The following is an 18775-nucleotide window of genomic DNA, read 5'->3' on the forward strand; positions in this document are numbered from 1 at the left end:
AACAAAATATTTGGATATATTAATTTTTTTATTTGAAAAGAGTGCTTTTACAACCAAAAACACAACAGAAACAGGAGAAAATACAATTTTGGATTAAGAAACACGGAAAATATTCACTGTACATCAATAATCTTTTGAATTTCCTCATAAAACAGAAAATTGCCACTCATCGTTCTCACTTCTCGGGCCGCACTAAATGATGCGGCGGGACCAGATTTGGCCCACGGGCCGCCACTTTGATACCAGTATCCTATTCTATGCAGGGAGTAGTAGGTGTAGCCCCTAGTTAGTTATTTGTGAACATGTCATTTCAAGTTTTGCCCTGCTGGGTCTCTGCCTCCTAATGATATGGTTCAAGACTTATGGGAGCCACATGAGCAAGACTGAAGGAGGAGGAAAAGGAGAAGGAAAAAAAGTCCAACCCCTCTGAAGATTTCCTGTTTCATGAAAGTCCTCGTACAGTGTGAGTCATATAGGGCTTGTCCTGCCCCATTGTGTTTACTCTCTCACAGCAGCTGGGGAGTTGAGGGGATCAACAAGCGGACCGAAGAAAGTTTTCTTTAGTTTGGATATTAACTCTCGGTCAAGGCTTCGGCTAATTAATGAAAAAGAGAGGGGGCCATTGTCTGTTTCTTGATGGAGCTACTTCGCTTTTCCGCTTTCTGGTGTGGAGCAATACTCTGTGGTAGTATTGTGTTCGAGCAATCGGGTGAGTTTTTTTAATAAAAAAAAGTTGTTACTTTTTTTGCTTATTTGTTTGATAACATCTGCATTTTTTTCCGCTGACTTAATCACGTTTTGATGATATAAACGGTGACTTTTTCCACAGGTGTTTGACAGACTACTTTGTTTCAACTCAAGACGCGTTTAAGAAAGCTTGGAATATTCAGCGATGTTCTTGTTATGTGTATATATGTTTAAGTAATGTTTTGCCCTCTGTTTTTACATCAAAATACATAAGCTACCACAGGGCGTACCTATACGCAGATATGTCCATCTTTGGTGCGCTGGCCACATTGCAAACAGGTCTTGCAAGCCCCCGAGAAAAACAGTCTTTTAAATTAATTTATCTCACTGATTGTTTTCTTATCCTCCTTCGCTTTTCTTGCAATTAGACATCGCCTCCCTGCTGGGTTCAAGTGACACGCTCATTTATTTCAAAGTTTCATCTCATTTTCTGAACCGCTTTATCCTCACTAGGCTCGTGTAGGGGGGGGGGGGTGCTGGAGCATATCCCAGCTGACCTCGGGCCAGAGGCGGGGGCACCCTGAATTGGTGGCCAGCCAATCACAGGGCACAAGGAGACAAACAACCATTCACGCTCACACTCATACCTAGGGGCAATTTAGAGTGTCTGATTAGCCTACCATGCATGCCTTTGAAATGTGAGAGGAAACCGGAGTACCTGGGAAAAAACCCACGCAGGCTCGGGGAGACCATGCAAACTCCATACAGTTGGACCGACCTGGATTTGAACACAGGCCCCCGACTTTTAGGCCGACACGCTAACTAACCACTCAGCCGCCAGGCCACCCCTTTTTAAAGTGGGTACGCCAATTATATTATTATCCAACTCTATTTCTTGATTATGGACACCACAGAATTAATTTCTAAAAGTTAGGTCAAGAGGCCAAGTTTTAATCTATGTTTTAGTCTATGTCAACCGTAATCATTTGACAACGTATGGTCATACTTCTGTGACACTGACATTGAAAGACGCCCAATCCATTGCATTAGGTGAGCAATAGACGTCCAGTCCATTTGGATAGAAGGGGCTACCAACCATTTAACTGTTAACAATCCAAATAGCTTGGACGTGTATCACCGGCATTAAAATAAAAAAGTGAGAATTAAACCTTAACAAAATATATACAATTTATTATACACAATAGCACAAGAATTTCTATACATTTTGTTGAGGTCGGATGGTATAAGGTCCGGCACCCCCCGTGATCCTTAGGATAATAAGCAGTACATGATACCTGAGTGTAAATAGAATTTCTAGTAAGTAGTCACAACTATGTACAGGGCACACTTAGTTCAGATCAATTGGAGGTGAGTGGCAGCCAATCAGTTAAAATGAATCTAAAACCTTCTATACAAATTTTTATACACATGCTACATGACTATAAGTAGTATTACATAGTAGTCCTGACTTAATATGTATCATATCTAATCCTGTGATTGTAAATAGGGCCAAATTACATTCTTTTCAGAAGATTAAGATTGGAATCAGGTAAGAAAAAAAAAAGATTGAGTTTTTAAAATATTTTTATGTTTAAGTTAAAGTCATAAAGGTAAAAATATATATTTTTTGCTAATATCTCTCATATGACTTTAATGAAGGATTTTTTAGTTTGAAACTGGGAAACTGGACTTTTATGGTTTATGCCATGCATAAATATGGATAAAATAAGTTATTGGTGCTTCATCATGACAGGATTCAAATCTGCAGTATACTGCTTGCCTATACTTTTTTATCTGTTATATCTATCTCAAGCTTTGCTTAGAGCGAGAGGATGCACCACTTCTCTATCTCGTTGCAAGTTATACTGTACAGTACAGCAGCAAGCCACAGGTCAAACTCCACCCTTCAACTAACTGACAAAGAGGGCTTTTGTGGCTCTGCACACGCAAATACATGCGCAAAACACACACCACCTTTCGCTCCTACCAGTCAAGCATATCTCAACAGACACTGCTTCTTCGCACTGGAACCTGTCAGGAGGTGCTTTTAGCTTCTCATTTTATAATAGAGCATATATTCTAAAAGATTGTCTAAAGATAATAGCACACTCACTTAGAGGATACAGGGTACTTCAATAGTGTTTACAATTAACTCAAATGCTATCAATCCCTGTTTGTTTTGTGGATACTCTTTGGGCCCAGATTAGAAATCATTAAAAACTGCCTCATTAAAATAGAGAGCAGAACATAAAGCACTCATCGTCTTGAATTCTTGGCTGTCCATGCCAGTGTTTCCTAACCACTTAAAATTAAACTATGAAAAGGTTAAAATCAAAACATGATAGAATGTTAAATTATAGATTATACTATTACAGGATTCAAATTGTGAAACAGTCAATTTGTTGCTTATATTTCTATAACTTGAATCGGAAGTTGTTTGGTTTCAAGGGCGTCAACTGTGTGAGCACAATTTTTTTGCGTAAAATTGGGAGATTTGAGTAATATTTGTCATAAAATTATGCGATTAATAACATTACATTCCTTATTTTTGTATCACTTGAACTGGAAGTTATTCAAGGTCCGCAGACATTAACTTTTAGTGATGTTAGGTTAGTGTGAAAAATTATATTTTGGAATAATTTTGCAAGTTTATGTGATTCCTGCTGATAAAACTTTGATGAGAATGACTATTGTTAATATAGGCAACGAAGTTTTAAATTATAAGACTTTCAGATGGTGGCGTACGTCCCTTAAGATCTTATCAATGCAGAAAGTGTGCTGTAACTCAAAAAAGGTTGGGAAACATTCCTCTATGGGAGCAAACATTATTACTTCGGGGTGCTTTCTGCCTCTTTTACTTATTTTTTATTTAGCTTTCCAGTGATGCCCGACATGTTGCAGCATACTTTGTGATAGTACTATAATAAAGGTGCGGACCTCAACTACTCCAAAACTTAAAAAAGAAGAAATACAGTGCAGCTAAAATGTTATAAATTAATAATATCACATTGCTGTTTTTATTGTTGCTTTATTTTTTTTCAATGTAAGAAAGAGTATCAATTGGTTCTTGAGATGAAAATAAGTGTGAAATTCATATTTACCAGTTCATTCATTTTTTGTTCCGCTTAATCCTCAAGGGTTGGCGGGGTCCAACCTGAATTGGTTGCCAGCCAATCGCAAGGCACAATGAGACAAACAACCATTCACAGTCACACTCATGCTTAAGGAAAATTTTGAGTCTACCTTGCATGTTTTTTAGATGACAGAGGAAACTCCACACAGGAAGGTATAAAAACCACAGGGGATCGAACCCCCAAAACTGTGAGGTCGACGTGCTAAAATATATCTTAATCTTGAATCTGGTGAATATAAATATTATCTCTTATGTGAATTCAAATGACTGGAAGTTACAAAATTAAAGCTGGGTGAGCTGAGCCTTAGACTATTTGCATTTTTTAAATAACTAAAAGAATTTACCCAAAATTGACAATGGGCTGTTGGGCATTTCTAAGTGTGATAACAATATCTATGTAAAATATAGATTCTGAGAAGCTTTGTCTAGAGGGTAATTTATGTTTATGTATGTTTGTTTTATGTATAGAGACAATAGTGAAGCATTTATGTCCAACCCTGCCACACTGTCAGAATCCCATCAAAACAGGAGGGAAAGAATTGCTCTTCCAATTCAAGATTTTATCTTTTCAATCTTTTACCAACATAATACTTCATTTATTTTTATTTTACCCGTGGTTAAACTGTTTCAGCAAACATTACATGCCATATAGGTGTAAAAGGTTAATAAGTTGGCATCACATTTACAAAACCATTGATCAGTTTGAGATTTTAAGTTCAATTGTGTTTCTATAGACCCAAATTTCCATTGTATAAGATAGTCCAACACATCCTAAGTTGACTAATTGATTGCTTTCACTTTATGATTTGAGGCATGACAAATTAGCAAGATTCCTGAGTGAAGATGTATTTATGTCTCCTTTGTTCTTGGCTGTCTGGAATTTGTCTCCAAGATAATGATCGAGCCCTCAGGCACTAAGCCACAATCATGTCTGTTTGCTGGCAAAGTCAAGTTGGAACGAGAGCAAAGGCAGTGAATGCCATCGCATATTTGCATTTAGGACCAAAAGCAGTGCGGAATTGTAAATTTTCGCTATTTGCTGTGAATCGTGGTGCTGCCCTGACCCTAATAGCAAAAAAACAACCATAAAAAGACTCCTCTCACAAAATGTTGCCCTAAAATGCTTTACGTAAGATTTGGTGTTGGATGCTAAAAAGTAAAGTTCCGTTTTTTTTAATTGTTAGGGAACATTTGATTTCTGAGGTTAAGATTTTTTTCTTTCCCTTTCAAGCTTTGTCAGTTATCAATAAAACTAAATGTACACAATCCGCATTGCAGTCTAATTATACACAAAAAAAGTTAGTGTAAATAATGTGTTCTAATAAAATGCTCTTAATAAAAATAAATAAATCTGCAGATTTTAACCATGTATCGTCAAAAAATTACTTTCCTAAAATATTGCAACATAATTTTGAGGCTTTAACCACCTAGGCTTTATGCATTTTTTTTAATCAGAATGATTTACTGAGAAACAGCACTTCATTTTTGTTTTTGCATTTTTTAAAAGCTAGGAGATGACCAACCCCTCTAAAATGTATTTAGGAATAAATGTTCAAATGTTTTTACTGAATTGAATCTTCTCTGTTTTTTCCCCAGATGCTTATATTTTAAAAATAAAGCAGCTGTGCAAGTTTTGCGATGTACAAGCAACTACCTGCACCGGTCGAGGAAGCTGCAAAGTGGAGTGTGATATTACTGCCATCTGTGCCAGTGACGACGAAGTGTGTGTCGCTATTTGGTAAGGTTCCAGCTGAGATCATTACACCATGCACAACTACAAAACCGTGTTAGAATGATCTCAGTTTGAGACAATTGTTCATTCAATTGACCTTAAACAGTCAGCAGACTATGAATATGAAACAAAGATAACTTCAGTATCTAACCATAAGCATTCAGATGACTGAAAGTGAGAAAAATAAGCAGTGGCAAAAGAAGTGTATGGCAGTTTTGCTGTAGAGTAGTATAATAGTGAATAACGACTTGATGTGTTCCCCTCCCCCTTTACAAGGAGGAAGAAAGACGACAATGTCACATTTGACACTGTCTGCCACAATCCAGCCCACAAGTTGTATGGCCTAGTCCTGGAGGACTATAACAACAGCAAGTGTGAGATGAAGGAAAGAAAAGGCATGGGCTCATCATTCTTCATGTGCTCTTGTTCAGAGGATGAGTGCAACGAGCATATCATCTTTAACCCCCGTAAGTTGTAGCACACTAAATAGCAACTCACAGTACAAGCAATGTGAGATAGATTCACTTAAATACCAAGGCAGCACAATAGGTAACACATTATGTGGACAGATTTATAGAGTACAACGTTCAAATAATGAATTCATTATGTGAAATAATAATGTTTTTGTCTGAGCAATGACAATGAAGTTTCTTAACAAAAATTAACATAAGATAATATTTGATATAGAAAAATGGCTCTGTATGTGCTTGTGATTTGGAAGGTGTCCAAAACATATGATAAGGACAAAGAATAACACATATTCTTCCGTTTTTAGTTCCATCTAACGACAAGTTTAAAAAAATGTTTAAAATATTTTCCAGTACACACTTAACTTTCGCATGTAGGGGATCAACAAAATTGAGCTGTAGGACAAAAACATTACACGGCACTTGTTACTTTGAGGGTTTTTTTTGTATCTCTTACAACTGCATCTGCCTGTGATAAAGGGTTAATTTAAACAAAGTTACTCCCAAAAATTGATTTACGGTAAGAAAATAGAACACAATATGAAGTAAACTGGAATTCCCCTATCTTACGAATATCTGGTATTGCTGTACATCCTCAGGTGACAAAAAAATGCTGTGAGGAGTGCAGTGTTTTAAAAACAAACAATATACTTGTCTTAATAATGATGCGGTGATAGTCAAACTTTATCATATACTTGAACAATGTAATAGTTTAACAGTTTATTTTCACCTTAGCATTTACTGAGGTAAAAGATACTGTAGGTGCTACGCAGTCATAGTCAGGTACAGTAACAGGTTTGTTATAAGTAATAGCTTCTCTCTGTGAAAATCCAAACAAACCATCTGGGGCCACGTTGAGGATTTCAGACATGTGGTTTCCTGTTTAGAAAAAAAAAGAGCAAAGCAGGGTGCTTGCCTAGGCAAGCAACGAGATGCCCTCCCCAATACTTCCTCCTCCCTTATTTACACAGCTTTTGCGCCTTCCAGCAGCACTCGCTTCTAAACTGAGATGTATACTGGTTTGGGTTTAAAAAAAAAAAGTTTCTTCGTGCATGTCTGGAGATCTCATTTTTTAAAGCAACCTATTTCGGTACTGCACCATAAAAACAACACAATTACAAAGATTCTCCGAGTGCCAAAACCATACCAAAGATCCCAGACACAACATGTTTCAAATTTTAGGCTTCAGACATAAAATATGAAGCGATACAATATGTGGTTGACATGGTCATGGTTTGGAACACATTTCCTCTGTGGTGTAAATACTAACTTTAGCTGCTTGAGACATCAGACATTCCTCAGGAAAGGGGGTCACGTTCCTCTTCTGTTGGCCTGTCTATCACCAGAAGTTGTTTTTTTAACTGTACAGTATGCAGACAATTGGAACATACTACTTCTAATGACATTTTTAGAACAGAGGAAGACATGATAAAGAAGAACAAAAAAGGTCAATTGTACAACAATGTAGGCTGTAAATCATCACAGAATTTAAAATAAGCATTCAGTTCAATTTAGGAATTTAGGTTCTATTTTCTTCTTACTATCATAATATCCCAATATACAGTACAGGCGATGTTATATGAGCCATTTAATGCAAGTGGGTGAACAAATTACCTATTCACTCAAGCCTTAGCTGCACAAGTGTTGTGGGGGTGCTGCAGCCTCTCACAGCCAACATTGGGCAGTAGACAGGGTACACCCTGCAATGGTTGTGAGCCAACTGCAGGGCACATGGAGATTCACAACCACTCAAGAAAGCACTCATACAATTTTGGGGGAGTCAATCAGCCTACTATGCATCTTTTTGAGATGTTTTTAAGAAAAATACTCAGAAGAACAGGGAAACTCTACACAGGAAAGCCGGAACCCACCAGGAATCGAACCCTTGACTTCCGAACTGTGAGGCAAATATAATAACCACTGAGCATCGTGCCGCCTGAAAAAAAATCTTGTCAAATTTTAATAGTAAAACTATGGACAAACATCCATCAAATCTTCTCATTTTCATATTTAGATCCATTCTCTTCATGATCACATACTAACCAAAGGAAAAAAAAAACACTACACGGTCTTCCAAATTCCTATTTTCCTAATTTTACTTTGTAACATCTATTCCTGATCTAATACTACTTCTGCATAAAAATCTGACTTATAAAATATTCAATTAAAGATTGTTTAGTTTAACCTTAAAGCAAATAATGAATATATTTTACTCATACATTAATAAGTCAGGATAAGCAGTAAGACAATTAATGATTGAATAAGTTATTGTAATGTGTAACTAAAACCTTCTACTTTGTTTTTGTTTTTTTTGCAATTTCTCAGCAATGGATTCACAGGTCGCTGTCATCTTAGTCAGCCTGGTTCCTCTTCTGGTCATGACAATTATGGTGATTACTTCTTTCTACTGTTACCGAGTTTACCGCCAGCGCAGAGCTAACTCAAAACGCAAGAAGGGTACCCCAATGGACTTCAGCGACGCTCATGCCATCATGGGGGATGAGGAAGGTTCAGACAGTAGCTCAACGCACGCCAACAACCTCAACCACAATACTGAGTTGTTACCCATTGAACTGGATGTTCAGGTGGGAAAAGGTCGCTTTGCCGAAGTTTACAAAGCCAAACTCAAGCAAGGATCCTCAGTCGGTGTCGAGCAGGGTTTTGAGACTGTGGCGGTCAAGATTTTCTCTTATGAAGAGTACGCCTCTTGGAAAAATGAGAAGGACATTTTCTCAGATGCTGACTTGAGGCATGAAAATGTGCTCCACTTCCTGACGGCAGAGGAAAGAAAGGTACCAAGACAGTACTGGTTGATTACAGCATACCAGCCAAAAGGAAACCTTCAAGATTACTTAAGCCACAATATTATTAACTGGCATGATTTATGGTTACTGGGAGGATCACTTGCCAGGGGACTAGCTCATCTTCACAGTGACCATTCACCTTGTGGCCGTTACAAGGTGCCTATTGCACACAGGGATATTAAGAGCTCTAACATCCTAGTAAAGAGTGACCTGAACTGCTGCCTGTGTGACTTTGGCCTTGCGCTCCGTTTGGACAATTCCCTGTCTGTGGATGAGCTGGCGAACAGTGGACAGGTAATATTTACTTTTTCAATCTATCTTTTTGAAGCAACTTTAATCTTACTTGATGCTTGATGTTATGTTTATTGGGCACATGGCACAATATGTGACAAATTCCATGGTTCTGTTTATATATAATTTAATATCAGCTAGATATGTTTTATATTGGTTCACAGTTTTTGTGAAGATAATAAATTCAACACAAAGCCTAGTCTTGATTCTATTCTGTAAAAATACCAAGCTCCACAGTACTATGAAATAGTCGAGTACATTTTTACACAGGTTTTAGTGGCAACCCCTCTCAGAAACAATGTTAAACTTATTGAGTCTGGAGCCTTGACAATTGCATTTTTAGAATGGAATATTTAAGCACTCCATTTTTATCAATTAATTATTCAGATGAAGGTATGGTTTAAATGAACATTTATTGCAGAATAGATTATATTGATATTCATTAGAAGGGATATAGGCTTGATAACGACTCAATAATATGCTTCAGGTTCAACTGCCTACCTCTATGATATCAAAATATGGTGAAATCACTATTGCTACTTTGGCTTTTACCTTCAAGGTCCTGCCATTGATTCAAGTATTTCAAGATTTAATTCCTTCCTTTTCACTGTTTTGTTGTTTTCAGGTGGGAACAGCCAGATACATGGCTCCAGAGGTTTTGGAGTCAAGAATCAATTTAGAAAACATTGAATCCTTCAAACAGGCCGATGTGTACTCTATGGCGCTTGTACTGTGGGAGATGATCTCCAGGTGTACTGCTATTGGAGGTAAGATATCTTTAATGAGGTGCATGCCCTCCAAAGAAGGTTGCAAAAACTCTTGTTTACCATCGCAAAAAGCTATCTTCTGTTAAAATTTCAAGCACTCACCAAAGAAAATGTCTGTATAGTCTATCACCAAATCAATTATAAGCATTAAGCCAGTAAAGCTTCTAATACCTCATATCAGCAAAGGTCCTTACATGCAATCAAAACTAATCAACTAAAAATTAAACCATCGTTTCAGAAGCAGAATTATGTTACTTCTTTTTGTAAATACTGAAATATTACAACAGGACTGCAATGTGTGTACTGCATCACGTGAGGACAAAAGCAGAGTGTCAAAACCATGATTAATCTTATGTGAGGGTCAGGGATTTGACTTCATCCTGCTCATATTATTTCTGTTTGTTGTCATGTTGCACAAACAGGTTCAGGGTAGATGCAAATAATAGAAATGGCTAATTATGTGAGTGCAAACCATGCAACACTATTTTACATGGCATCTCAGCCATTTGTTTTCACTTCCTCTCAAATGTCTCTGTGGGTCTGCACATTACTGCGACTGCTCCTATCTCCATTGTGTCAAAGCCGAGATTGGTTTGGGCTCTTTCCTGCGTTGCCCCCACATGCATTCCCCTTTGGGACTCTTTCAGGATCATTATATTGGAGTCATGTTGCCCAACATTCCCACTTGTTTTTCCCTTCCTAAGTACAAGAATACTTTGGTCTGTGGGTATACTTTAAAAATAAAATAGACCTTTTCCTCTTTTGCATAAGCAGAGACCCAAGACTGACTATTTTAGTGTATCCTCATTTATTTACAGAGGCCTTATCTATCTGCAAAGGGCCAGATTTGTTGATTGATGTGACTGACAAATGCTCGTAGATATATTAAGGCACTCCACATGGACATGACTCACCTGACATGTCCTATCCCTATCCATATATCTTATTTCTTACTTCCTCTCTTACACTTCCATTGTACTACTTTTAGGGTTTTCCGTTATGTGGCAGTCACATGATTTCTGGACACTTTTTTTTTAAGCACAGCATGTAATTGCTTGGAATATCGCAGTCAGTGTGTGCTACTAAACTTGACAGCTTCTCTATATTTACTTGTATATCTATATCACTGTCTCTCAACTACTTCCTACCCTAAGGCAGGTGATGTAGTATTCAATGACTCCCCCAGAGCATGGAAACACTCTAGCCAGCTTTACTCCTGCCAGCAAGGTCTGACAAGGAGGACAAGACAGGTTTTCTAGCGAAATGGAAAGCAGAACCAGAATGATAATTGAGGGCAAACTGGGGCAGCTCGCTAGTTCATGCATTTTCTTAAGGCATGATATACACAATTACTGGGACATCTGCTTGTCAAATGGACGAAAATAAGTATTCTCCCTATGGCTATCAGTGGTCTTAGTGTTTGGATCTAATTCATTGAAATATGTTTGAAAGGTATGAGATCACAACCAACAAACTTGTCCAACCATGTCTTGTTTTAACTGCACACACTCATGTCCTGAATGGTTCCCACAAATTGTTTTAATAGCCTTAGAATTGCCTGATTGGTTAATTAGTAAGGGTTGAGTCACAAGACTTTATTTAAGTCAATAACATGTATCCTGTTACCTCTTACATGAAAAATAGTTCGTTTCTAACAGGCTGTGTTTGTGGGGAAAAATCTGTTTATTTTGGCTTTTACTTCATTTGGAAATTGGAATTATTTCAGTAATCAGAATCACAATTCTTTTTTTACACTTATTCCCCACCTGCCAAGATAAACCAAACATCCAATCACTGATGAGCATTCTATTTGCTCCAAACAGAGAATGAACATGTGTCCATAGACATGCACATACATATGTTGAGCAACATATCCCAGCCCATCATTTGGAAGTTACCACCTGTGACCAATACCACCTGCCTGCGTTCGGCTACTGTAGGCGACAGATGTCGGATCAGCTCTCAGAGCTTTGGTGGCAGGCAGCCACATGGTTTCTCTGTCACAGCTTCTGCACCTTTGGTGTAATCTGAAATCTGCCAGGCGCGAAGGGCAGAGTCATCTATTTATGACACAGACAGCCGGCCAACTGTTTTTTTTTTCAATATAACTTTTCAAATTGCAAAATCACCCTGAACAGGACAAAAGTTTCAAGTATGTTATTGTAAAGGTAATTGTCAGGTATATAAAGCACCTCTCCTCGTTAGTATAGTGGACAGTATCTCCACCTGTCACGCGGAAGACCGGGGTTCGATTCCCCGACGGGGAGTATCAACTTTTCACGTGTGACACTCTACCAGTAAGTACATAATAGCTTTCTTTCAACCTTAATTTTGAATAGGTAATAATAACCTTCCTCGTTGGTATAGTGGACAGTATATCCGCCTGTCATGCAGTAGAACGAGGTTCGATCCCCGAAGGGGAGTCCCTTTTTGTAAAAATGTGATTTTTTTAGAGACCATTAACAATACATCAATAGTAATAATAAAATGGAGAACTTGTTAACATAATGCTAACGCTCATAGCTCTGTGTGGAAAAATATATTTCAGTCGCACCTGATTTGACGCCTATGTGTGACTTGTACCACAGGAAATTTTAAATCGACTTGTAAAGCATAATTTCCTATTTCATATGAGGTTATCTGAACAATAATGCACTTTTAGGTACTGCATCTATTCCTTACAGTGCTCTGTCCAGGGGTTTTTGTCTGAAACAATGTAATTTGCCACTGGCTTATTTATCTTGTTGACCCTAAAGGAATGTTTCTTGTGATACATTTTTGTATTTATTGTTACTACCTACACTGTGAAATGAAATATCCGCCCTTGTACAGAGTAAAATCGAGCGTTAGAAGGATCAAGCGTGATGAACACCCCTACGACAAAGAGAAAAGCTGTAGTGGAGGCCTTTTTATTTCCTACAAAATGTCTCCTGTATAATTTAGGTGGTACGGATTTAGGGCTTGGAAAGGCTATGAAGGCGTTCCTCTGATGGGTGGGGTTGCAGGGGATAATAGTGGAGTACGAGTTAAGCATGAGGCGGTAGACAGTAAAATGCCTCCAGTCCCTGGAGAGATTGGGCCAGACTAGAGAAGAGTGGGAGAGAGATCAGGGCATCTGCTTTCCAGATGTCAGATCATCAACTTATCTAGAGTGAATGGGCCAGGTGTCATGGTGTGTAGGTGTGTGTGATGAGTGTCACATGTTGAACTTGAAACGTGACTTTGGACAAATAGTGTTTCGAAATTAAGTTATTGAGTCACGGGCTTAGTGTGTGTATCAATTCAAGATAACGATAAGAGTAGGTTGACAGTATCTTGAACAACATAAAGTATATTTACATGCAAGTGCTGTGTATCTTAGTGTTTAAAGGATTTTAATACCTGTGAGGAATACGCAGTTTCTTAGCCACTACAGTTAAATGGAAGTCAGCAGAGGAGGACGAGAGTAGATTAGGGGATGACTCACACAGACTTTCGGAAAGGGGCAATGTTATTGGGATCCTATTTCGAGGTACGCATTGCACAAGATCAGCCACCACTCTGTCAGTTCTGAATGCTTACTCTTATATAGAACATCAACAAGACTGTAAAATAGCCCTTAACGACAGTGTAAAGATTTGCAGTATGTCTGGTTTGTTTTGGCTTACTGGAACAAATGAAGCTTTTTATAATGCTCTACATCTGGTCAGCCAAAAATCACTAAGTTGAGGCTATTTAGCTCCTAGGGAAGAGTAAATAGATTTACCTTCATGGCTTTACTTCCAGATTCATTGGGACTCTGCTAAAAACAAATACCTGACTTAAATTACATCATTTTGTTTGAATAAATGTCCTTCATTCTGTGTAAGGAAAATGATCAACCTTTGTAGTAACTCAATCTGATATTCAAGAGTCTACTACTGAGTGACGAACTCCTTTTGTTGTTTTTTGGGCTATTTTACAGTCTTGTTGTTGCCAGTGGAGTATTGAATGGAATAATGTTGCTTAGGGGAGTTGTGCTCGAGTGGAGGTCAGCAATGCTGCATAGTTGTAGCTGAACCCTGTGTAGCTAGTGTCATGTTTATATTTTCTTCTCTAGGCAACTAGTTCAGATGAAATCATAAGTGGCTTTGGTGGTTCCAGTCATGCCCTCCCTTTTTCCTTCAATTCTTCAAGCTCAATTCACACATTCAACCAACTTCACAATACATTAATCTATGTGTGTGCAGTGTGTGTATGTGTGTGTGTGTGTGTGTGTGTATATATATATATATATATATATATATATATATATATATATATATATATATATATATATATATATATATATATATATATATATATATATATATATATATATATATATATATATATATATATATATATATATATATATATATATATATATTCTTAAAACAAACAATGATTTGCTAAAGTTGCAGTATTGAATGTTAATACATTTTGTCATTGGAATATGTCTCTTGATCAAAGACAAGAAGCTGATGGTTTGTTGTTTTAATACATGAATGTAGATTAAAATTTGTTTTTCTCCTTTTTCTTTTCTTCACAGAGGTTAAAGAGTATGAGCCACCTTTTGGAAACCTAAGAGAGCACCCATGTATAGAGAGCATGAAGGACAGTGTGCTCCGAGACAGAGGAAGACCTGAAATTCCTAATAGCTGGATCAACCACACAGTAAGTGGCAACAAACACACACACTTAGAGATTTGGGAATTTCCCTGATTCATGCTCCCAAAACCCAAACTTTATGGTTACAATCATACTCAGTGGGTAAATCATTCATGCTGCAGTGAGTCCTCAAACACAGGTATATTGCGAAGATATTTCACTAAACCTAATTTTACTTAAGTTTGAAATATTATCTGGCTATTTTTGCTCTTAGATGTTAAGATACTGGCCCCAGTTTTCGGGTGTTGTCCTTTTATTTAAAACACCCAGTATGAGTAACCATGTGAGTAGACATTATGTCAAAATTGGATTCTGAGATCATACCATTTTTTAACTTTAAATTTTCAATCATTTGGGGTGGCTTGGTTAAAGCTCCTCAGAAAAGCAGTCATTTAGCATTCTTAACCTTCTGTCGGATTTAAAACAATATTCAGATTGAATTGGTCCTGGCGGATGTCCTTGTGTGTTCAGAGTTAAGATGGGTCTCTGACAATGCGAGATTTCAATCTGAGGGCTTTGTGAGACGCTTCATTCAGACATGGCTGGTTTTCAGCATTCCACAGTACTACTACTGTAAGGCTAGCTGCCTTCCAGTTGCTGTGGGTGGAAAGGAATTGGGTTGAGAACAGCTAGTGCTGGGAGGAGGGGGAAAGTTGGTATGTGAGGGAGCAACAGATGGTGCAACCCTGTGAAGGATTGTGTGTTGAGACCGGATATTGAACTGTTAGAAGACAAGTCTCTCTCCGTATTACTTGTCCATAGTGGTTTCCCTGCTCGTTATGATTGTTTACATTCCTTCCATAGCTAGTGTTTCACCGGTTACTGATGCAATAATGTGCAAGAATACTGACACTACATAATGCATTTCTAAAAATACTTGTACATCACGCTGTCCTCAAATTCATTTGCTTACGCTCTGTATTTTAAACCATATAGGTATACTAAATGTGTACCATATATATGTAAATTAATTTCCCCAATTGTTGACCAGCTTCACATATCCTTGGGCAAGATACTGTGGCCCTTGTTCTTCCTGATGATGTGTTATAAGGAGGTGAGGTTAGGTTAGAAATGTATTTCATTCCGTATTCGGGAAATTTCTTGGTTGCAGTAGCAAGACAGACACAAGACATTGTATACCTAGGTAAAAAAAACTGGAACCACACACAAGGTGAGGACCTTCTGCAGACTGAGACTGAGCTTTGAGTATGTTGAAGGGAGAAAAGTGTTAAACAATAAAACTGCAAGAACGAATCGAGAAGATAATAATAATAATTAAATATTTGGTTCAAGGAGGATTTCGTCTGGTTAGGTAAAGAAATGGTTAGTTCTAGGGTGGAGGCTAGGGCAAATGGGTTGGTGTTGAGCTAGGGACGATATTTGAGGATAGGGTAAGTAAGGGTTAGGGCGCGGGAGGAAATATAAGGGCCATGGAAGGCGTATACTGTTTGTTGGATCCAGCTCGACCCTTCTGAAATATCTAGAATTCTAACCATCAATTTATAAGTCTGTTTACAGACCTTGGTTCAAACACTACTCAATTATTTTAACATTTTAGTGAGTTTCTGAAGTGAGTATTCATACATTATATTTAAAAGAAAAAAAGCTTCAAATACACACTGTTAGTAGGGGGCAACATATCTCATTTAGACGAGAAGTATCTGGCCTGGCGCTGATGACGTGTGGTTCATTCCTCCCCCTGCAGGGGATCCAGATAGTTTGCTCCTCCATAGACGACTGCTGGGACCACGACCCAGAAGCACGTCTCACAGCCCACTGTGTTGCCGAGCGCTTTGAAGACATGGAGTACTTGGACAAGTTGTCCGATTGCTCTGACTCAGAGGAGAAGATCCCAGAAGAAATCATCGTGGTGGATGAAAAGTAGAGCCCAAGCCAAAATACAGTGCTCATTATTTGGTGACACAAAACCAAACTGGAAACAAGGTTAATGCCAAAGGCAGATGGATTTTTTTTCATCTCATAAACAGGTTTTACAGACAGACCACAAACAGGGATATGACAATATAAAGCTTTTAACCAAATACTTTTGCACTTTATTGTTATCTATGCACACTAAATGTTAACTGTTCAGTGCCTCGTATGTCAGGATGAATACATTTATGACAAAAAAGTAAAGGAATGTGTGTTTAAAACAAAAGCCTGAGACATTTTATGTGCAAAGCCTGCTAATGACACTAATGCCCCTTGTATTTTCAGGGTGCAACTTTAATTTATTGTGACATAGCAGTGACGCACGTGAAAAGAACTCATGGTGACCTTTTGTGTTAAAAGCCACTTTGAAACAAAAAATTCAATCAGCCTTAAAGAAAAATGTGGTGGGTTGGGGTCGGTGTTATTCATCTGTGTGATCTCCAGTAAATGAGGAAGTCTGCTTAGTATTGGTCAGACATTAAACAAAAATTAAGGAATGTATATAGTGTAAAAAATATTAAACTTTAAAGTTTCAGCCTGCTGCGTCTACAGCTGAACGGGGAGTATCCCTCCCTTGCTTAGAAAATGTATACTAAATTTATTTGTCTTGCTTTACTTTGTAAAAATATAATTTTGTTTTACTCTATATATGATATATTAAGTGGTGTTAATAAGGTTTTCATGGGTTTGTCAGCTGGTTTGAGCAAGCCAGTGAAAGATGGACTTTATTACAGGCTTCGACCAAAGTATGTTACCGTATTTACTCGCATATAAGCCGTATTTGTATCTAAAAATAAATGATGACTGAATCGAGGGTACGGCTTATATGCGCACAAGACTTGCTATACTCTTTTTCCCCAGTAGATGTTTGCAAAGTAACATTTACTATTTGTTGGTTATTTTCTGTTTTGCAGTAAGAAAACAACCATTACTGGATGAATTAATTCCTTATGATATTGTCCCTAATAGTGTGCTTTTGATTCATACAATATCTCAGGAATACCATGTGCGATGATTTTTCTTAAGATTTTCCCTTCAAATTAACACATTTGTACTCCCTATTAAAACTATGAATATGGAGGTGAACATTGTGAATTAGAAGCCGGCGAGAAATTGTAAAATTCAATGGTTTTAAGGCATTTTTAAGGGTGCGGCTTATATGCGAGTAAATATGGTACTTCTAATTTTCTTTCAATACAGACACTAAACCAACAGTATTATATATTTGATAAGATTAGACTTTCATGTCATTTCTAATTTCATTTTTTGCAATTTTATCAAGAGATTTTCTAGTTTACAATACGACTGAACATTTTTTTGTGCAACAGCTTTAAAAATTTGCTCCACCATACATTGGCCTGAGACTGGTCCCTTTTCCTGCTTGTTATACCTTGGCAGGTTTTGGAACCTTAGCAGTCAATGCACCAGAAACAGGAGCCTATACCAAAGAAACTTGTATCACAGTTGGTCACTTTCATCTCAGTTTTGTCATCCTTTTCCAGGATTAAAGTTTTTAATCTATACCTGTTGTGTCTTTTCTGGTAAACTTTATGTTGCAAAGTTGCACTTGTAAAATATATTAGTTACAGAATTCTCCTTGACAAATGTACCGTTGTTTGTTTGTTCTCATCTCTCATTTTCTGAGCCACTTTATCCTCATTAGGGTCTCAGGGGGTGCTGGAGCCAATCCCAGCTGTCTCCAGACCGGAAGAGGGGACACCTTGAGCCAATCGAAGGGCACTAGGAGACGGACAACCATGGACACACACACACCAATACCTTGGTACAATTTAGAGTGTCCTATCACCCTACCATGCATGTTTCTGCAATATGGGAGGAAACACACACAAGCCCGGCGAGAACATGCAAACTCCTCACAGGTGCACGTGACCTAGATCCGAAACCAGGACCCCAGAGCTGTGAGGCCGACGCACTAACCCCCGCGCCAGCAAGCCACCCTGTTTGTATGTATTTTTTACTTTGAATCATACTACACCGGTATTTCCCAACATTTTTTGAGCTGCAGCACACTTTTTTGTATTGAAAAACTCTCAAAGCACCCCGCCATCTGAAAATCTAATTTAAAACTGTTAATTATATCAACAATATAAATTAAAGATTCAAACACCCCTGAAAAAGTATTTCAAAATCAAATTTTGTCCGAACAACTTCTGGTTCAAGTGATTTCAAAAATAAATAATGTAACGGTTTTAATCTCATACTTTCCTAATTTTTTTCCCAAATTTTACTTACCCCTAATCTCATGTAAAAAGCAGTTTTGTGCATATACAGAC

At 37.8% G+C, this 18775-nt stretch overlaps 1 protein-coding gene and 1 non-coding gene across 2 annotated transcripts; both read left to right on the forward strand.

Annotated features, from left to right (window-relative positions):
* The first annotated feature begins 320 nt into the window (after positions 1 to 320).
* LOC144215015 (TGF-beta receptor type-2-like) lies at positions 321 to 18004 on the forward strand. The gene is made up of 7 exons (XM_077743777.1): positions 321 to 709; positions 5417 to 5558; positions 5829 to 6019; positions 8345 to 9117; positions 9740 to 9881; positions 14431 to 14555; positions 16255 to 18004. The coding sequence occupies exons 1-7, from the start codon at positions 637 to 639 to the stop codon at positions 16432 to 16434; spliced, it is 1626 nt and encodes a 541-aa protein (XP_077599903.1). The 5' UTR covers positions 321 to 636; the 3' UTR covers positions 16435 to 18004.
* Positions 12077 to 12148, forward strand: trnad-guc (transfer RNA aspartic acid (anticodon GUC)). Its single transcript has one exon. It is a non-coding gene; the product is annotated as a tRNA-Asp (tRNA).
* Positions 18005 to 18775: the final 771 nt, after the last annotated feature.

This window comes from Stigmatopora nigra, chromosome 21 (assembly GCF_051989575.1).
Source record: "Stigmatopora nigra isolate UIUO_SnigA chromosome 21, RoL_Snig_1.1, whole genome shotgun sequence".
Taxonomy (NCBI): Eukaryota; Metazoa; Chordata; class Actinopteri; order Syngnathiformes; family Syngnathidae; genus Stigmatopora; species Stigmatopora nigra.